The sequence below is a fragment of the Paroedura picta genome, chromosome 3 (genome assembly GCF_049243985.1).
Source record: "Paroedura picta isolate Pp20150507F chromosome 3, Ppicta_v3.0, whole genome shotgun sequence".
Lineage (NCBI taxonomy): Eukaryota > Metazoa > Chordata > Lepidosauria > Squamata > Gekkonidae > Paroedura > Paroedura picta.
In genome coordinates, this window is record NC_135371.1 from 67162942 (window position 1) to 67182053 (window position 19112).

At 43.9% G+C, this 19112-nt stretch overlaps 1 protein-coding gene across 13 annotated transcripts in view; it reads right to left on the reverse strand.

Moving 5' to 3' along the window:
* Positions 1-19112, reverse strand: part of NSD1 (nuclear receptor binding SET domain protein 1) — a 92548-nt gene that overhangs the window by 20629 nt on the left and 52807 nt on the right. For all 13 annotated transcript variants that reach the window (XM_077326243.1, XM_077326247.1, XM_077326244.1 and 10 more), the window contains exons 8-14: positions 16189-16295; positions 15324-15399; positions 11157-11275; positions 9963-10106; positions 9104-9227; positions 8611-8811; positions 7185-7364 (exon numbers count right to left, since the gene is read on the reverse strand). In XM_077326243.1, coding sequence (XP_077182358.1) covers positions 7185-7364; positions 8611-8811; positions 9104-9227; positions 9963-10106; positions 11157-11275; positions 15324-15399; positions 16189-16295 — 951 coding nt within the window. The remainder of the gene's footprint in view (positions 1-7184; positions 7365-8610; positions 8812-9103; positions 9228-9962; positions 10107-11156; positions 11276-15323; positions 15400-16188; positions 16296-19112) is intronic.

Genomic DNA, 19112 nt, shown 5'->3' on the forward strand with positions numbered 1-19112 from the left:
TCAGTAATGGCTCTTCAGATCTCTTTAGTACTGTATTGCAGTTCTCAGGATGGAAATATGGTCAGGATAGCATTAACTTTGGTGCAGGACAGTCTTCATTCATTTTTATTTCAAAGGCATCAATCAAGGGTACCTGACCCACTACATCAGTACCCACTGCATGCTCCCAGAACATCAATACTCAGCGTTCCCATGCTTGTTTGCATAGAGATGCACCTGTAGGTGATAACACTTTCTTTGCCAAAATGAGCAGTTTGAGATTCTTATGACTTTTTGTTATTTTGGCACCTGGAGTGTTGAAGGATGCTAGTTAAAAAAATAACCAATGAAGCAACCTGCCCTAGTGGGTTTCAACCCTGCCCCCTGCCCTCCAGCTTTCTTACTGCATAGCCATATTACGGTTTTATTGGGGGACACACCAGTAAACAAGCAGGTAAAGATTTGCTTTTTTCCCCTCCTGTGAGGTGAGCCTGTTTTCCTCCCTTCTTTATTCCCTGAAGGATTCAAGGACAGCCTCTGAACTGAATGCTGGTTGCCTCCAGTGGATTATCCGCTTTATTTGTCCTACACACCGACTCCCCCACAACTGTTTTGTAAGTTTATCCGATCAAACATTTCTTCAGTGCTTTACTTTGAAAAAATCTACATCAAGAAGGATATGTGCAGCTTTATGAACAACAAAATGAGCTAGCTAATCGTTACTGTGAACAGTGAAAAGAAGTTTCTCCTAAGAGTTTTATATATATGACCAAATGTAGACTGCGCAGACACGTCATCAAAATTATACATGTCTTGTGAACTCCTTTGTGAACTACCCAGATGTTCATTATAGGCTTCTGGGGACTAACAGGTGTTTGTAATGTAAAACAACAAGAGGGTTGGATCCTATAAACTGTGACTAATTCTCCCCCCTTCCTGCTAACACTCCAACTGCTCCTCGGGGATCTTGGGAACAGAATGGGATGCAGTACAGTGGGTTGCAGCTTGAAAGGAAGCTGGCAGATGTCACCCCCCCAATCTCTTTTGAGCATGGAGTACTCAAGATAAAGAAGAACAATTTCTGCTGGTTCCACATCCTTGCCCTAAGCACTGCGGCCCAACTTGTTCCTGACAGTGCCCTGGGGTTCTAAGAGCAGCTTGGTTTTTGAGGAAAGGGGATGCAGAAGGCCTCAGAGAGAAGAAGACCAATTCCACAAACGTCTTCCGTTTATGATTCACATAAGTCAACCTGTGATTTTGGATGCTGTAAATCAGCAGTCCCCAACCCCTGGGCCGTAAACTGGTCCCAGTCCGTGGATCAGTCAGTATCGGGCCGCAGCTCCTCCTCGTCCTCCTCCCCGGCTGCTGCGTTGGGGGCTGCCCTGCCACTCTGCCGCTGGTTCACCTTTGGGGCTCTCTGATGGCCACCATGGTTGGGGCTCCCCCTCGGCGTGGCACTGCGCAGCTGCTGCTGGCAGCGCCCCCCAGCCAGCGGTAGGAAGTCAGGGAAGCCGGCAGGAAAGCAAGCAGAGCAGGGGCGTCCCGCGGCATTTTTTAAAAGTCCTGCGGGGGATCGGCACCTCTTCCTTTCTTAGTCAACTCTTTATTATTACGGTACTAGACCAGTAGTCAAATTACAAGATACATAAAAATATCTGGCATTAACAAGATTAAAGAATCATTGATAACTAAAAGATTATAAAAGATAAAAACATTCCAGCTATAAGAATCATTCTGGTTTTAAAACTCACAAGCATTATTTCAAGCAATTGAGACTATCTCTACCTAAGTTGCTCCGAATCCACCCAGGTCTTCCTTGTTTTGATAGCTCTCCAAGCAAATCTGGCCACAACAGAAGTTATTTCTGTGCTTTTGTCTGACAACATGTCTGTGACTGCCTCTGAGTTGGGCTTATTCTGTAGGGAAGGTATAAGTTCTCCCCTGAATTGATCATATAGCCTACATTGGAGTAATACATGTTCCGATGTCTCAATGCTCCCATCCTGGCAGATGCATAAACGATCACAGATGGGTATTTTTTTGAATAAGCCTTCCCTAAAAGCGGATGGGAGCATGTTATATCGTAAGAGAGTAAATGATCTCCTATGTTCTGGGAAAACAAGATTAGATAAATAAGATAATGGCCTCAAATTATTAAGTGGAGGCATTGGAAAAAATGGATTTTTTACTGGATTGAAATCCTGTTGGCGATGGATATCTAGGATTCTTTGTTTTATTGTTTCCTTTGCTCGGTTGAAACCCAGAGACAGTATTAACTGTTTGGATAGACCATATGAGCAAAGTTTTTTCTCAAGAGTGGATATCCACGGTACAACCAATGATTCAGACATCATTAGGTAAAGCAAACCCTTTGTGGGAAAAAGCAATTTTAACCAGTACATGGACGTACATATCCATATTCTGGTCTGGACAGAATACATTCCTGTTTCCACCTGGATTGAAGCGTTGGAAATGCTGGTTGGTACATGGAGCAGGGATCTTAAAAATTTAGCCTGGGTCTTTTCTAGGCTGGAAATATTGGCATTTATACACAATGGGGCCCCATACATCATCTGTGCTAGAGGTTTTGCCTTGAACAGCTTAAGGGCTGCGGGAACATTACGCCCACCTTTGTGCCAGAAGAATTTCTGAATGGCACCTGAGCTTCTCTGGGCATTTGAGGAAATATATGATATATGGGAGTTTCTATGGCCATTTGATTGGAATAGTACTCCCAGATATTTGTAAAATCTGACCTGTTCTATGGGTGATCTGACCTGTTCTATTGAGATGCCATGTACCGTATTTGCCGGCGTATAAGATGACTGGGCGTATAAGACGACCCCCCAACATTTCCACTCAAAATATAGAGTTTGTTACATTACATTATAGTACTATGGGCAGCTATGTCTATCCCAACTGAAGTGCACCCGGCGTATAGGACGACCCCCCCACTTGTTTTTCAGGGGGGGGGGAAGTAGTCTTATACACCAGCAAATACTGTATATGTTTTAGGTTTGTTACCAAAAACCATAATCTTTGTTTTTGAATGATTGACCTCTAGCTGGTTCAATCGGCAGTAAGTACCCAGTAGAACCAAAGCCCTTCTCATTCCATTTGCCGTTCTTGAGAACAGGACAGCATCATCTGCATAGAGCAGTAGCGAGATATGTTTGTTAGCTAATCTGGGGGGATGTAATTCACTATTCCGAAAATGTTCAACCATATCATTTATAAAGATGTTAAATAGTAGGAGTGATAAAACACAACCCTGCTTAACTCCCCTAAGTGCTTTAATAGAATTAGTCAGATGACCATGGGCATTACACTTAATTCTGATGGTAGTATTTTCATACATAGCACGTATCAAAAATAGAAGACGCTTATCTATGTTAGTCTTACCTAATTTCTCCCATAGTAATTCCCTTGACACAGAGTCAAAAGCCGATTTCAAATCAACAAAAGCTGCATACAGGGTTGTCATGTAGCTGGAAGAGTATTTAACTACGAGATGATCAAGTATTGCACAGTGATCTTGTGTTGAACAACCCTCTCTAAATCCTCCTTGTTCGTCTGCCAGAAAATTATTCTGGTCCAGCCAATCCCGAAGTTTCCACTGAAGATGTTTTGCGTAGAGTTTGCTTATTACGCTTAGTAGACTTATCGGTCTATAATTGGCTGGGTCATTCAGATTCTCTTTTTTATATATGGGTACAATGATTGCCACCTCCCAGCCCTTTGGAATTTTTCCTGTTTTATCAATTATCGTGAATAAATTGGCCAATACTGGTGCCCACCATTCTGCATTTCTTTTAATTAGGTCTTTCTTTCTTAGGTGGGTGCCGGCTCCAGGCCGCGTGGACTTGGGAAGAACTCTCCCCATCAGCCTCAGCCAATCTGTTTCCTCCCCCTCTCCCATCGCAGCCTGCTCCCGCTTGTCCGCGGCCAGCCAGCCGGCTCCGCTTCCACACCCTTCCCCTCTTCCCTTCCCCGCCGCAGCCGGGAGCTGCCCCAGCCTGCCTGCCGACCAGCTGCCTGACTCCAGGGCGCAGTGGCTCCCAGCTCCTCTCTCACCTTCTATGGTCAAGGTGCAGGGGTGAGTGCGCAGAGGCCTTGGGGTGGTGCTCCTCGGTGTTGCTGCTGCAACCGTGTTGCAGCCTCCAGCAGCCCCTCGCTGCCACTGCTTCGCTGCCTTGCATGCTCCCCCGCCGCATTGGAGGCTCCACCACCGCCTCACCTCCTCGGAGCCTCCAGCTCGTACCCTGCACCACCTGCACCGCCTCTCTGCCTCCGCACCCACCTCTCAGCCTGTGCTGCCTCTCTGCCTCGGCAGCTTCCTTGGTGCCGCTGGCACGCGGGTGGAGCGGCAGGCCGGGCAGGACTCGGTGGGGGCTGGGGAGTGTGTGGCTACCCACTTGAATCTACAATTATGAGACTATTCATGCTAACACATGAGGTTCAGGTTGGCTCTGGGGAGCAGTAGGGGACTAGAGGCATTCTTTGTTTGGGCAATTAGTAGGATCATTGTAAAATCTCCCTGCCCTCAAAGAAGACAGTACTTCACTGATGGAAACACTTTATTTTGGTGTTTCACGAGTGCTGCAGCTTTTGTCAGTAGATCCAAATGTGGTTCAGTATAGAACCAAATCTGGCTGTTTAAAATAGAAAATGAAATCTTTTGTAAGTGAAATTCTAGAATAACCAGTATACAAAGAGAATGGGACTTCAAGAGCTTTTCAGAGTTGCTTTATTTTGAAGGGATGTTTAGCTGTGAGGCATTTGCGAGTCATTTTACGGACAAAATCTCGACACTCCACCACGACCTCCCTCCAACCTTAGATACAAAAAGTGAACTAGAGGCCCCTTGGCCGTCTTTGGAGAAAACTATGAGTAACTTCAGACGACTCACGCTGACCGAAGTGGACAGGATTCTAGCGACAACAAGACCAACTACATGCCCACTAGATCCTTGCCCATCCTGGCTCTTGAAAACAGCTGGCATAAAGATAAAGGGCCCCCTCCGGGAGATAATCAACCTATCTCTAACAACAGGAGAATTCCCGGAGGGTTTGAAAGAGGCTGTGGTACGTCCACTGTTGAAAAAAACATCTCTAAATCCTAACAACTACAGGCCCGTTTCGCACTTAGCGTTTCTGGGCAAGATGATAGAAAAGGCAGTCGCAAACCAACAGACGGAATACCTGGAAGAAGCTTCGGTCTTAGACCCATCCCAGTCAGGCTTCCGGCCTGGCCATGGGGTAGAGACAGCGCTAGTTGCCCTGACGGACGACCTCCGTCACCAGTTGGATCGAGGCGGGTCGGCACTGCTGATATTATTAGACCTCTTAGCAGCGTTCGACACAGTCGATCACGAGCTTCTAGCTCACCGCCTCATTGATGCTGGAATACGAGGGATAGCCCTTCATTGGCTGATCTCCTTCCTCCAGGATCGTGGACAGAGGGTTGCAATAGGAGAGAAAACATCAGACCGCCAGCAACTTACTTGTGGAGTCCCACAAGGAGCGGTCCTCTCTCCTATCCTATTCAACATCTTCATGCGCCCTCTCGCACAACTGGTACAGAAGTTTGGACTGGGTTGCCATCAATACACAGATGACACCCAGCTCTTTCTCCTGATGGATGGCCGCCCTGACTCTCCCCCAGAAGCATTAGCCAGCTGCCTGGAAGCAATGACGAGATGGCTCAAGCAGAGTTGTCTGAAGCTCAATCCTTCAAAGACCGGAGGTCCTGTGGCTAGGTAGGAAGGGCCCATGCGAGGAAGCGCGCCTGCCTACCCTGGATGGCGTGCTGCTGACTATGGAGGCCCAGGTCAAGAGAGTAGCAAGCCAGGCATTTTTCCATCTTTGCCAAGCTCGGCTACTAGTGCCCTACCTTGTCCCCTGATCACTTTGCCACTGTGATCAAGGTGACAGTCACCTCCAGAACAGATTTCTGTAACTCGCTCTACGCGGGCCTATCCTTGTCCCTGATCCAGAAACTTCAGCTAGTGCAAAGTGCAGCTGCTAGGGTCCTCATCGGCACACCTTGGAGGGCCCACATCCAGCCTGTGCTGAGGCAGCTGCATTGGTTGCCAATTGCATGGATCAGGTTCAAGCTTCTGGTTTTAACCTATAAGGCCGTATGCGGGTTGGGACCCACATACCTGAGGGACTGCCTGTCACCCTATGCCCCCCGCAGGGCCTTGCGCTCTGCGGGTGAGAATTTGCTGGTCGTTCCCGGCCCTAGAGAAGCGCGCCTAGCCTCAACCAAGGCCAGAGCCTTTTAGGTCCTAGCCCTTACCTGGGGGAATGAGCTCCCGGGTGACCTGTGGGCCCTGTGGGATTTTGCCAGCTTTCCATAGGGCCTATAAAACTCTTCCACCAGGTCTATGGTTGAGGCTGGGGTCAGCTCTTCCACCAGGTCTATGGTTGAGGCTGGGGTCAGCTAAGTAGAACCATTGTCCCTCCTCTGGGATTCGAAGTTACATCATTCCTCTCCACTCTCCCTGCTGCTCTGGTAGTGGGGGGTGGAAATGAGATTATTTTCTGCATGTTGGGATTTTTTAAAGCCTTTTAATGGGTATTTCAATGGGACCAGACTATTGTTACTCGCCACGGGCCTTTCAGGGAGTGGTGGGAAATAAATAAAATAGAAATAAAAATACAAATAAAAATAATAACAACAACAACAATAATAAATGTTACCGTAGCGACCAGTGTCAGAGAGCATTAGGGCAGTGGATAAGAGGAGAGGAGTAGACTACACCCCCCAGGCCTCAGTAAAATTGTCAAGCGTTGACCGGTCCTCAGTGATAAAAAGGTTAGGGACCACTGCTGTAAATTAAATCTTGATAAGCTAGGCATTAAAGTTTACCTCTAGCAAGCCTATGACCGTTTACGCACTGGGAACTTCATTGCCCCAGCTCCTGTGCAGGAACATAAATCGGGGACAGATGAGGGACACCGGGCCAAATGCTCCCCCATGTGGGTGCAGGAGGAGGTGGGGCAACCTCCCACAACTAAAACTCCAGCCTGCAGCCCAGGATGAAACCTCCAGTGCATAAACGATCTAAGAAGAGAAGGCATTTTCCTGTTATTTTTTCTGTTATTTTTTCTGTATGTGCACAAGATTTCTTCTTCAACAGTGTGCTTCAAGTGATGGAGTCATAGTAATGCTACAGTGAATTAATGCACAGACTGTCTTACCTTCAGAACAGACAAAGCACCAGCTGACATTTACATGTTCATGGTTTCTGCAGCCTCTTCGAGGGCTAAAATGATTTGGGCAGATCATGCTATTGGAAGCAAGAATCACTGTCCCAGCAGCGAGGCAAAAATCATTAGAATGGTATGCAACAGGACATCGAACACAACGCATCAAGCGACCTAACAGAGAAGCACATTGGAATTACAGAGGGTTTTAAGCTGGAAAAAACTTAAGATTCAAGCTTAAAAAGGAAATTATGTTAAAAATTCCACATGGCTACCCACTTGAATCTACTCCCTATAAAGGCATATAATAACAGTTGGGCCAACCATAGAGAAAAAACAATCAAAACTTCAAAAGGCCAGTTGTCCCTTTTAGCCAAGTTTTATCATCAAAAAGGCAACAAAAACCTTCAAGCAGCCATTAAAATCTACAATACCAAAATAATTCCTCAGATTCTTTATGAATCCCAATATGGATGGATGTATTTAATAATAAATTAGAGAATATCCAATCTTTCTTTTTCAAAAATCTACCAAGAGTCCCAAACTGTGTGGCCAATCATACACTTGTCGCAGAACTTGGCCAACAGAGTCTAGAAGCCCAGGCTTGGTTTCAGTCCTTTAAATACTGGTTAAAAATTCATTTCCATGCTCAAATGGGTAGTTTGTTAATTAATCTTTTGAGTGACCCTTATTCTTTCAGCTGGCTGGGCAAAATGTCAAAGAAACTTCAAATTATGGGTCTGGACATCTCAACTCTTAGCATGCAAGATGAAAGGACGATATTAAAACTAATATCACAGAGACTAGAAGATCAGGATACACAGATTCTGGGCTCCTCTAAAAACAGTGTATGTTTTCCCCGCTTCTGGGATATTCCCTTAACATGCAAATCCATGCCCATGTATCTCCAAATTTTGGAGACACACCAGTTAAGAAGAGCATTTCTAGTAGCTTGCTTAAACATCTTTCCCTCAAATGTCACCCAATGTAGATTTTTGAAGATCCCTCCTCGGGAGAGATACTGTTTACATGGATGTAGTGTCCCTGACACATTGTACCATATACTTCTGGTGTGTCCTAAGTTTGAAGTATATCGTCGCCCTTTAGCTAATTATCTGAAGAAATTGAAACTCAGCTGTGTTAATGAGAAACATTGGATTAAAATTATACTAAATGTGAGGGACTCAGCAACTATTACAAAAGTAACAAAGTTTTTGCTGGCAATTTTCAATGAAAATCTTTTTACAATCTTTTTACAATGGATTTTACATCTGGAACTGTTTGAAATTTTCGTTTTATGCTTTGCAGTTTTATGCCAATAAAGGTACTATAAAACTAAAGGCATAGATACGAAATAATGGCTACACAGGAACTAGATTTAGAAAAAGACTCCAATTGTGAATACATAAAATTACTTTACCTTTAGATGCAGACACATTTGCAGGGTTGGCTGCATGGCAAGTCATACAGATGTGCAATGAACATCGAAAGCCCTTGTTCTGCATGACGGTAGGAGGATATTTCTGTATACATTCTTCATGATAGTATTTCCCACACAAAGGAAGCAAGCACCGCTTCACATTTTCCCCACTGCTTTTGCATACAAAGCATGTGTGGACCCCTGAAGGATAGGAAAATGGAAGAGAATTGCAGTCAAAGTGTAGAGGGAAGCAGAGTTCTAAGAAGCAACAAAGCAAAAATTTACAAGCAGCAAAAATTTAAAAGCAATCTAGCTGCTTGCGGCTTGTTTTAAGAGCTGGACTAATCTGATTGGTTTACAATGTGGCCCATTTACTTGTTCCATACAGCAAAGTGATTCATTTTCCACAGGTTCACATAATAAAGTAGCACAAAAACAGTGTAAATTAACAATGAGCTTTGCCACCAACACCCGTCCCATCCAAGAACTATACCTGTAGAACACTCGGTGCAGATGAACTTGCCCTTGGGCATTTCTGAGAGCCCAAGGCATTCCAGGTGGTAAGCACCACAGCACTGAGCCTCACACAACAACAGCTCACCTGGTTTTTCACAGATCTGAGAGGAAGGGAAGCAAAACATTAGAATGATTTTAAAATACACACAAAATATACTGTTAAGTGTTCTCTCCAGTGGAATGTTTTTCAAAAATGTGTTTCCACAGCTATTTCTTTTGAGTATGCATATAGCCCAATCAGTGTGGCTTGTCAGATGCATGAAGGAAATCCCAATGATTTATCCAGCTTTACAATTTCCATTCAAAATATTTTCAAACACATGAAATAAAAGTTTATTTCAGGGCAAAACAAATAAAACACCTGAAGCAAATCAATCCACCCCTACAGAAAACAAGAACTGCTGAATACTGGTTCCTATTAATATCATCTGTTTCCAAGTACTCTAGCCCAGTGGTCCCCAACCTTTTTATCACTGCGGACCGGTCAACGCTTGACAATTTTACTGAGGCCGGGGGGGGGGGGGGTAGTCTTTTGCTGAGGGACGTCGCTGCCACTGCCTGAGTCCCTGCTCCACTTACTTTCCCACCGACACCCCTGATTTCCTGCCGCCCACTGGGGGGCCCTGCTAGCAGCAGCTGTGCAGTACCACGCCGAGGGGGAGCCCCAGCCATGGCAGCCACTGGAGAGCACCAAAGGTGAGCCAGCGGCAGAGTGGCAGGGCAGCCCCCGAGGCAGCAGCTGGGGAGGAGCCGCGGCCCAGTACCGACTGATCCATGCTCTAGCCCATGACATCTTCACAGTTAGCACATACAAGCTGAGTGTCTTAGTTTTTTACCTGACACACATTCTCCTTGAGGGCAGCTCCTCCTCCACGCTCCCCCTGCATCTTTTTGGATGAAGGCACTCCATGGTCATTTTCAGACCCTTCTTCAGTTGTCTCCTTGGGGCTTCTTGTTGCCCTCTGTGTAGCTCTATCTCCCTTTTAAAAAGAAAGCCAAGATTTTAAACCGTCAGTTTTTAAAATTCAGACCCCCACCCTCTAATGGGCTGCTGTTAGGTGGGCTAAAAACATGGATGTTCCGCCAACCTGCTTGCTGAGCTGCATGCAACGCCTCTAGCCCTAATCATTCTGCCTGCAGAAGGTGCCTCATGCTGTGGTGCTAACCTTCCTCACAATGTTCCAACTTTTACGTTTCACTGGGGGAAAGAAATTCTGAACTTTAATACAGCACATTACATACAACTCTTTTGTTATCCTATCATGGCAGCCTTACTGACTGCCCACACTAGAGAATTTCAATAACCCTTCCCCAAACCACCTTTGTATTGTGCGGACATTGTGAAAATGCAAATAATCATTTTTTAAAAAGTGTTTAATTTCTCTGCTCATATGAATACTGCAGTCTGATTTTTAAAAGTTACACTCTACAGTATGAATAGGGCCACCACAGATATGTGAAACCTGGATGCCTTCCTGCTTGTGCTAATCTTGCAAGGATAAACTGAGGAAAAACACAGTGCTGAACATGTCCCTGTCCTATGGAACACCTACAGAACAGAGAAACGATTTCACCTTTAACAGTCTTGATCAAGCTTTCTACAGCTGTCTGAAGCACGAATCAAGAGATAATGAATTAGAGCCCACTACAGTTACAATAAACTAAGGAACATCATAGGATGCTTGCAATGGGAAGGAGGGACTGGCAAAAAAATAAAAATTAAATAGCTTCCTCTGCCTATGCAAGCAGAAGTGCCTGTCTACTTGTAGAAGGGGGAAATCTGGGTCCAAGTCAGTGACTTAATCATTTCTTAAAGGATATCTTTTACATGCAGAAATATTGATCCAACATTCTGAGCAGCAAAATCTGAGTTTCCAAAGTGACTAGTTCAGAGGGACCTTTGGTGAGAGCTTCTTAAGCATTTTCTTTTACAACACAGTGGAGCTTTCCAAAGTTTGTTTAAGCTACTTTAAAAAAGCAGTTAAATTTATTGCTTCACACAGTTGTGAGAACCCACAGCTTAGAAGCACCTCTGAGTTTGGGGTTTCTCCCAGGACATCTTCACCCTTCTCTTTTTTATTTGGAGCTGCAGACAGAGTTCGACGCTGCCGCTTTCGCTTTCTCTGTTTTGCTGGAACCTTTTCAGGAGCTGTAGCAAGGCAGAGTGTGTGTTACGGCAATGGAAGAAACAGCTGACGTCATACAACTCTGATATTGTCACGTCTCAGACTTAAACATTCACCAACTAGTATAATGATACTGAACAATATATACTTTAAAAAAACTGTGATCACGATATTAGCACCAAACAGATTCTTTATTGCCATTAGTTGAAAGAAACTCCTTGTATGTTTATAAAGAATTCAATTTCAATGTGTTCTTCTGTATAACACACAGGAAAGTTGTTGTTGTTATGTGCGAAGTCGTGTCCGACCCATCGCGACCCCATAGACAATGATCCTCCAGGCCTTCCTGTCCTCTACCATTCCCCGGAGTCCATTTAAGTTTGCACCTACTGCTTCAGTGACTGCATCCAGCCACCTCATTCTCTGTCGTCCCCTTCTTCTTTTGCCCTCAATCGCTCCCAGCATTAGGCTCTTCTCCAGGGAGTCCTTCCTTCTCATGAGGTGGCCAAAGTATTTGAGTTTCATCTTCAGGATCTGGCCTTCTAAAGAGCAGTCAGGGTTGATCTCCTCTAGGACTGACCGGTTTGTTCGCCTTGCAGTCCAAGGGACTCGCAAGAGTCTTCTCCAGCACCAGAGTTCAAAAGCCTCAATTCTTTGACGCTCGGCCTTCCTTATGGTCCAACTTTTGCAGCCATACATTGCAACTGGGAAGACCATAGCCTTGACTAAACGCACTTTTGTTGGCAGGGTGATGTCTCTGCTTTTTAGGATGCTGTCTAGATTTGCCATAGCTTTCCTCCCCAGGAGCAAGCGTCTTTTAATTTCTTTGCTGCAGTCCCCATCTGCAGTGATCTTGGAGCCCAGGAAAATAAAATCTGTCACTATCTCCATTTCTTCCCCATCTATTTGCCAGGAATTGAGAGGGCCGGATGCCATGATCTTTGTTTTCTTGATGTTGAGTTTCAAGCCAACTTTTGCACTCTCTTCCTTCACCCGCATCAACAGGCTCTTTAGTTCCTCTTCACTTTCTGCCATTAGAGTGGTATCATCTGCATATCTGAGGTTGTTGATATTTCTCCCTGCAATCTTGATCCCAATTTGTGACTCCTCTAATCCCGCATTTCTCATGATGTGTTCTGCATACAAGTTAAATAAGCAAGGCGACAGTATACAGCCTTGCCGAACTCCTTTCTCAATTTTGAACCAGTCAGTGATTCCATGTTCAGTTCTCACTGTTGCTTCTTGACCTGCATACAAATTTCTCAAGAGACAAATAAGATGCTGTGGTATTCCCATCTCTTTAAGAACTTGCCACAATTTGTTGTGCTCCACACAATCAAAGGCTTTAGCATAGTCAATGAAGCAGAAGTAGACGTTCTTCTGGTACTCCCTAGCTTTCTCCATGATCCAGCGTATGTTGGCAATTTGATCTCTAGTTCCTCTGCCTCTTCGAAATCCTGCCTGTACTTCTGGAAGTTCTCGGTCCACATACTGCTGGAGCCTAGCTTGTAGGATTTTGAGCATAACTTTGCTAGCATGAGAAATTAATGCAATGGTGCGGTAGTTTGAACATTCTTTGGCATTGCCCTTCTTTGGGATTGGAATGTAAACTGACCTTTTCCAATCCTGTGGCTATTGTTGAGTTTTCCAAATTTGCTGGCATATTGAGTGTAGCACTTTTACTGCATCGTCCTTTAAGATTTTGAATAGTTCAACTGGAATGCTGTCACCACCACTAGCTTTATTGTTGTTCAGACTTCCTAAGGCCCATTTGACTTCACATTCCAGGATGTCTGGCTCCAGGTCAGTAACTACCCCACTGTGGTCATCAGGGATGTTAAGCTCGCTCTTGTATAGTTGTTCTGTATAATTTTGCCACCTTTGTTTAATCTCTTCTGCTTCTGTGAGGTCCCTACCATTTTGGTCCCTTATCATACCCAACTTTGCATGAAACGTTCTCTTCATATCTCCAATTTTCTTGAAAAGATCTCTGGTCCTCCCCATTCTATTGTTTTCTTCTATTTGTTTGCACTGTTCATTTAAGAAGGCGTTCTTATCTCTTCTAGCTTTTCTCTGGAATTCTGCATTCAATTGGGTGTATCTTTCTCTTTCTCCCTTGCCTTTTACTTCCCTTCTTTCCTTAGCTATTTGTAAAGCTTCCTCAGACAGCCATTTTGATTTCTTGCATTTCTTTTTCTTTGGGATGGTTTTAGTTGCTACCTCTTGTACAATGTTGCGAGCCTCCGTCCATAGTTCTTCAGGCACTCTGTCTCAGATCTAATTCCTTAAATCTATTTGTCACCTCTACTGTGTATTCGTCTGGAATATGATTTAGTTCATACCTGAGTGGCCTAGTGCTTTTCCCCACTTTCTTCAATTTAAGCCTAAATTTTGCAACAAGAAGCTCATGATCTGAACCACAATCAGCTCCTGGTCTTGTTTTTATTGACTGGATAGAACTTTTCCATCTTTGGCTGCAGAGCACATAGTCAATCTGATTTCTGTGTTGACCGTCTGGTGATGTCCATGTGTAGAGTCGTCTCTTGGGTTGTTGGGAAAGAGGGTTTGCTATGACCATTGTATTCTCTTGACAAAATTCTACCAGCCTGTGCCTTGCTTCATTTTGTACTCCAAGGCCAAACTTGCCTGTTATCCCGGTTATCTTTTGGCTTCCTACTTTAGCATTCCAATCCCCCATGATGATAAGCACATCATTTTTTGGCGTTGCTTCTAGAAGGTGTTGTAGGGCTTCATAGAACTGATCAACTTCATCCTCTTCAGCAGCAGTGGTTGGGGCATAGACCTGGATCACTGTGATGTTGAATGGTTTGCCTTGGATTCGAACTGAGATCATTCTGTCATTTTGGGGATTATATCCCAAGACTGCTTTTCCTACTCTCTTATTGATTATGAAGGCTACTCCATTTCTTCTGCGAGATTCTTGTCCACAGTAGTATACCTGATGGTCATCTGAATTAAATTCACCCATTCCTGTCCATTTTAGTTCACTGATTCCTAAAATGTCGATGTTCAGTCTTGTCATTTCTTGTTTGACACAGGAAAGTAGCTGATACCTAAAAAAGGTCATGTACTGGGGAGCTTTCTCATCCCTGTCATCAGTAAGAAAAGCACAGCTGGTGTCAGCTGAAGACTGAGAAAGCTATACAGAACGGTCTTCTGTGCTGTCTTAATTTCCTCTATATTTTTCATTACTATTTGTAAGCAGTCATTGTGAAAATTTCCAAGTAATGGTAGGATTTACATTTTAGTCTGTTTTCAACAGCTAGGCATCCAGTTTTTAATACAGCATTTTGTGACATTTTAGAAGAAGACTTGGTTCTTATATGCTGCTTTTCTCTACCCAAGAGTCTCAAAGCTGCTTACAGTCGCCTTCCCTTTCCTCTCCCCACAACAAACACCCTGTGAGGTTGGTGAAGCTGAGAGAGCCCTGATATTACTGCTCGGTCAGAACAACTGTATCAGGGCTATGGCGAGTCCAAGGTCAACCAGCGGGCTGCATGTGGGGGAGTGCAGAATCGAACCCAGCATGCCAGATTAGAAGTCCAAACTCCTAATCACTACACCAAACTGGCTCTCCTTTTAAACTACTAATTCATTGTGACATATACTTTTTTCTGCCACAGAGCACTTCATCATATGCATGGAGGTGAATCTGTGAACAACTATCATCTGAGACTGTGTGTAAGTGAGACAAGTGAAACCAAGAAATCAGAAGACTGTTATTACTTACAATATCATCAAAAACATCAACAGGAAGTAACTTGAGGTGTGCATGCTGTGCAAAATAAATTTATACAACTGTAAAACTTATTCTTACAGACAAAGCAGACCTTTCCCTCAGACATATGTCATTACACGTTTATTCAGCATTATTTTACTGCAATACTTTTTAGATTTTGCAGAAAAGCTTAAACAAAAACTTTAGAAACTTTGACCATAAACTAAAAACCATTTGCTTATGTATTATTTGACTGGTTACTTATTGTGACTGAAGACTCTTGCTTAGTTTACTCACTACACTGGAAACGACAGAATTCAAGCAATACCTACCTTCACCAGTGTCCAGAAATTGAGGTGTGGAATACAACTCAGACATTTCAGCATCCAAAGGACCAGCCTCAGAACACTGTGGATAAGTAACATGGACAGTTTACCAACCAAATTCACATTCCTGGAAGGAGGTGGGTTTCTTTGTGCTCATTTCAACTCGATTTCAATGTATTTACAAATCAATATTATGAATCGTTTTTCAAATTATTATAAATAAAGGATAAAGAAATGATTTTATATTCAGCTGAGCTGAATGGAGGTTGTTTAGTGGCATGTATGATAAGATAAGTGGCTTGCAGCTTTGCCCATTATAAAAGATACACAGATTCAAGAGCTTACGTGACTAATGCAAACTCAGTTTGGATGGCAGCTTTTTTTTAAAGGAAAACTCACAAAGGAGAACTTCCACACAAAGTTCTGAATTACATCAATTATTTTATTCCAAAGGACATAGCAGATGTTTATGTTCTAGCTCAGTTGTTCCCAAACCTTTTTATCACCGGGGAACTGTCAATGCTTAGCAATTTTACTGAGGCCCCGGGGGAGTAGTCACTGCCTGAGCCCCTGCTCTCCTTGCTTTCCTGCCGGTGCCCCTGACTTCCCGCCGCACACTGGGGGGCGCTGCCAGCAGCAGCTGCACAGTGCCACACCGAAGGGGAGCCCCAGCCATTGCGGCCACTGGAGAGCACCAAAGGTAAGCCGGCAGCAGAGTGGCAGGGCAGCCCCCGAGGCAGCAGCTGGGGAGGAGGATGAGGAGGAGCCGCGGCCCAGTACCAACTGATCCACGGACAGGTACCGGTCTCTGGAACGGGGGTTGGGGACCACTGTTCTAGCTAACACATAGAAGCTTAATGAAATAATGTACCTTCTTTATGGAAGTCCACTCTCTCTTTGGTATGAATGTGGTATCCAAATCATTGGATTCCAAGAGTTTTTTTGTTGGTTTCCTCTGACGTTTACTCTCAAAGCTCCCTGCAACAAACATGTAAGCCAGTCATTCTCCCTACAAGGTACAAACAAGAACTGTAAGCATCAAAACAAACAAGACATCTGTTGTGTTCTTTTCCCCAGGACTAAGAACCTCAGCAAGAGCCACAGAACAGTCCTAAACAGTTACAGAAGAATGTAACTCTGCTTAGAGTGGTACTATAAGGGAAATGTCTCATGCATATTCAAAGATTGCTCCAATGTAGGGCTATTACAAAGCCCTTGAAAGTTAAAAATTTACAAACAGTTATTATATTAAGGAAAACTATTATAAAATGCATTACTGTTGGTACATGACTCCGCACAAATTATCAAAAATGAATAAAAGCCTATCGGACAAATGTTGGAAATGCGGGGAAGTGAGAGGGACAATGTTCCATATGTGGTGGACATGCAAAAGAGCAAGACACTTTTGGCAGGATATCCACAAAGAAATCTCAAAAATCTTTAAGGACTCCATAGCTCTAAATCCTGAAGCTTATCTTTTAGGTTTTCTGGTAAATGAAAAAGATAAAAAATATGGAGAGCTAGATATTTGACAATGGCGGCAAGGATACTCTGGGCAAAAAAATGGAAGTTAAAAGAGACGCCCACCATATTTGATTGGCAGTTGAAAACATTGGAAATTGCTCAGATGGCAAAATTGACAACCTATGTTGAAGATAAACTAATAACGGACTTTAATACAAAATGGAACTTATGGATAGAGTATATTAGAAAAAAGTATAGTTGTGGATTTATGACTATTGGTTATGATTTATAATTTATAAGGGGAAATGAGAATGGATTGAAATTTTGTACAGGAGAATTAATGGGTTTTTCTCGTATATTCTTTAACAAATACAGTTGGAAGTTATTATTTATAAATGTAATATAATCTATTAACATGTAATTTTGGAGATGGCTAAATGTATTTTTCTTGTAATGGATTATAAATAAAATTTGAAATTATAAAAAAAAAGTTAAAAATTAGGTGCAGAGACTTTTTCTTGTCAACTCCCCCGCCCCTCCCATACAACCTGAATCCACAAACCAAAGAGAATGTTTTGGGTTCGAAGGTCAAAGGAACACAGCACGGTAGGTAAACATCCCACCATCAACCATTTCAAGATTGCTCCAACCTGGTCAGAACCTTCTTCTACCTGAGGAGTCAGTGAAGCTCCATCACTTCTTAGATTCTATGGACTTCTCAGAACTCAAAGATCTAAGTTTGGGTCATTTGAAGAAATCAACTTACTGGAGTCTTCATCTCTACATCTCCTTACTTTGTTCATCTGGCTATAGCCTTATATTCTCTTTCCCCCCCTCCTTTCAATTACGTGTACAGCAGAGGTGGGCACGATGCTATACATGTAGAATACTGTTCCTCCAACAGTTACTTTGGGGGATTTGCTCCACCACTGGATTTCTTCCCTACCTTACTCACCCAACTTTTCAATCCATTCCTTCCTTGATATGAAACTGTAAAATCATATGCACATTTTCAGAATTCATACGTGCTCATTTAAATAAAATCCAGTGCGGTAAATGAACTAACAAAACCAAAGATTCAGAACCAATTAAACAATGTAGAATATACTGGTTCTTTTGTCATTTATATACTGAGGGTTTTGTCTTCTGAAAAGACTGTGTTCTCACTGTATGCAATCTTATTCAAGCCCTCAGTGTCTTGGTACCTGATAATATGGTATTTTATTTATTATTACATCTGCACGCTGCTGCTCCCAGACCTGCCAGCTCATGGTGGCTCACAGTAATAGATTAAAACACAATAAAAATGCAGTAAAACCTAAAAACCTAAAACCCACCCCCCAACCCCCACCAGACCTCACCATACCAACCCTATCCTTCAACCCCCCCCCCCCCAGGCTGCCATATCTCTGTTACCTCCAGAAATATTCTTCCTGTTGGATACTCAGAGACGGGCCAAGATCTTCCATCCCACCTGGCTTCAACCAAACACCTGGTGGAAGACCTCTATCTTGCAGGCCCTGAGGAACTTGGACAGATCCATCAGGGCCCTCAGCTCTCCTGGGAGCTCATTCCACCACACAGGGGTCAGAGCCGAAAAGGCCCTGGCTGCAGTCAGGCGAACATCCCACAGACCAGGAATCTCCAGTCTGTTGGTGGTGCAAAGCTGTGAGTGGGGCATAGGGAGTTAGGCAGTCCCTTGAGTATACTGGGCCCAACCAAAACCTTGAACTTGATCCAGTATTCAATTGGTAACCAATGCAGCTGTCTCGGTGTAGGCTGGATATGGCCCCTCCAAGGTGCTGTAATTTCTGTGTCAAGGACAAGGACAGGCCCACATAAAGCGAGTTACAGAAATCCAGCCTGGAAGTGAATATTGCATGGATTACTGTGGCTAGGGGCTCCAAGAACAGATAAGGTGATAATAGCCTTGCCTGACAAAGATGGAGAACCACCAATTGGGCCACCCTAGCAACCTGGGCCTCCATAGGTAAGGAGGCAGACAGTATCACCCCTGTATTCTTGGCAGTGTGTGAGATCTCCAATTGCACACGGTCCAAGGAGGGCAGACGCGCTTCCTGATTTGGCCCATTCTTACTGAACCTCCATCTTGGATGGGTTGTGTTTCAGCCAGCTTCGATTGAGCCAGACTGTCATTGCTTCTAAACATCTGGCAAATGTACCTGGAGGGGAGTTGGCAACCACCCATCAAGAGATAGAACTGGTGGGTGTCAGCAGTATATTGATGACAACCAAGTCTGAAACCCCAGACCAGCTGATCCAGAGGGTACATAAAGATGCTTAATAATGTGGGGAAGAGTATTGTTCCCA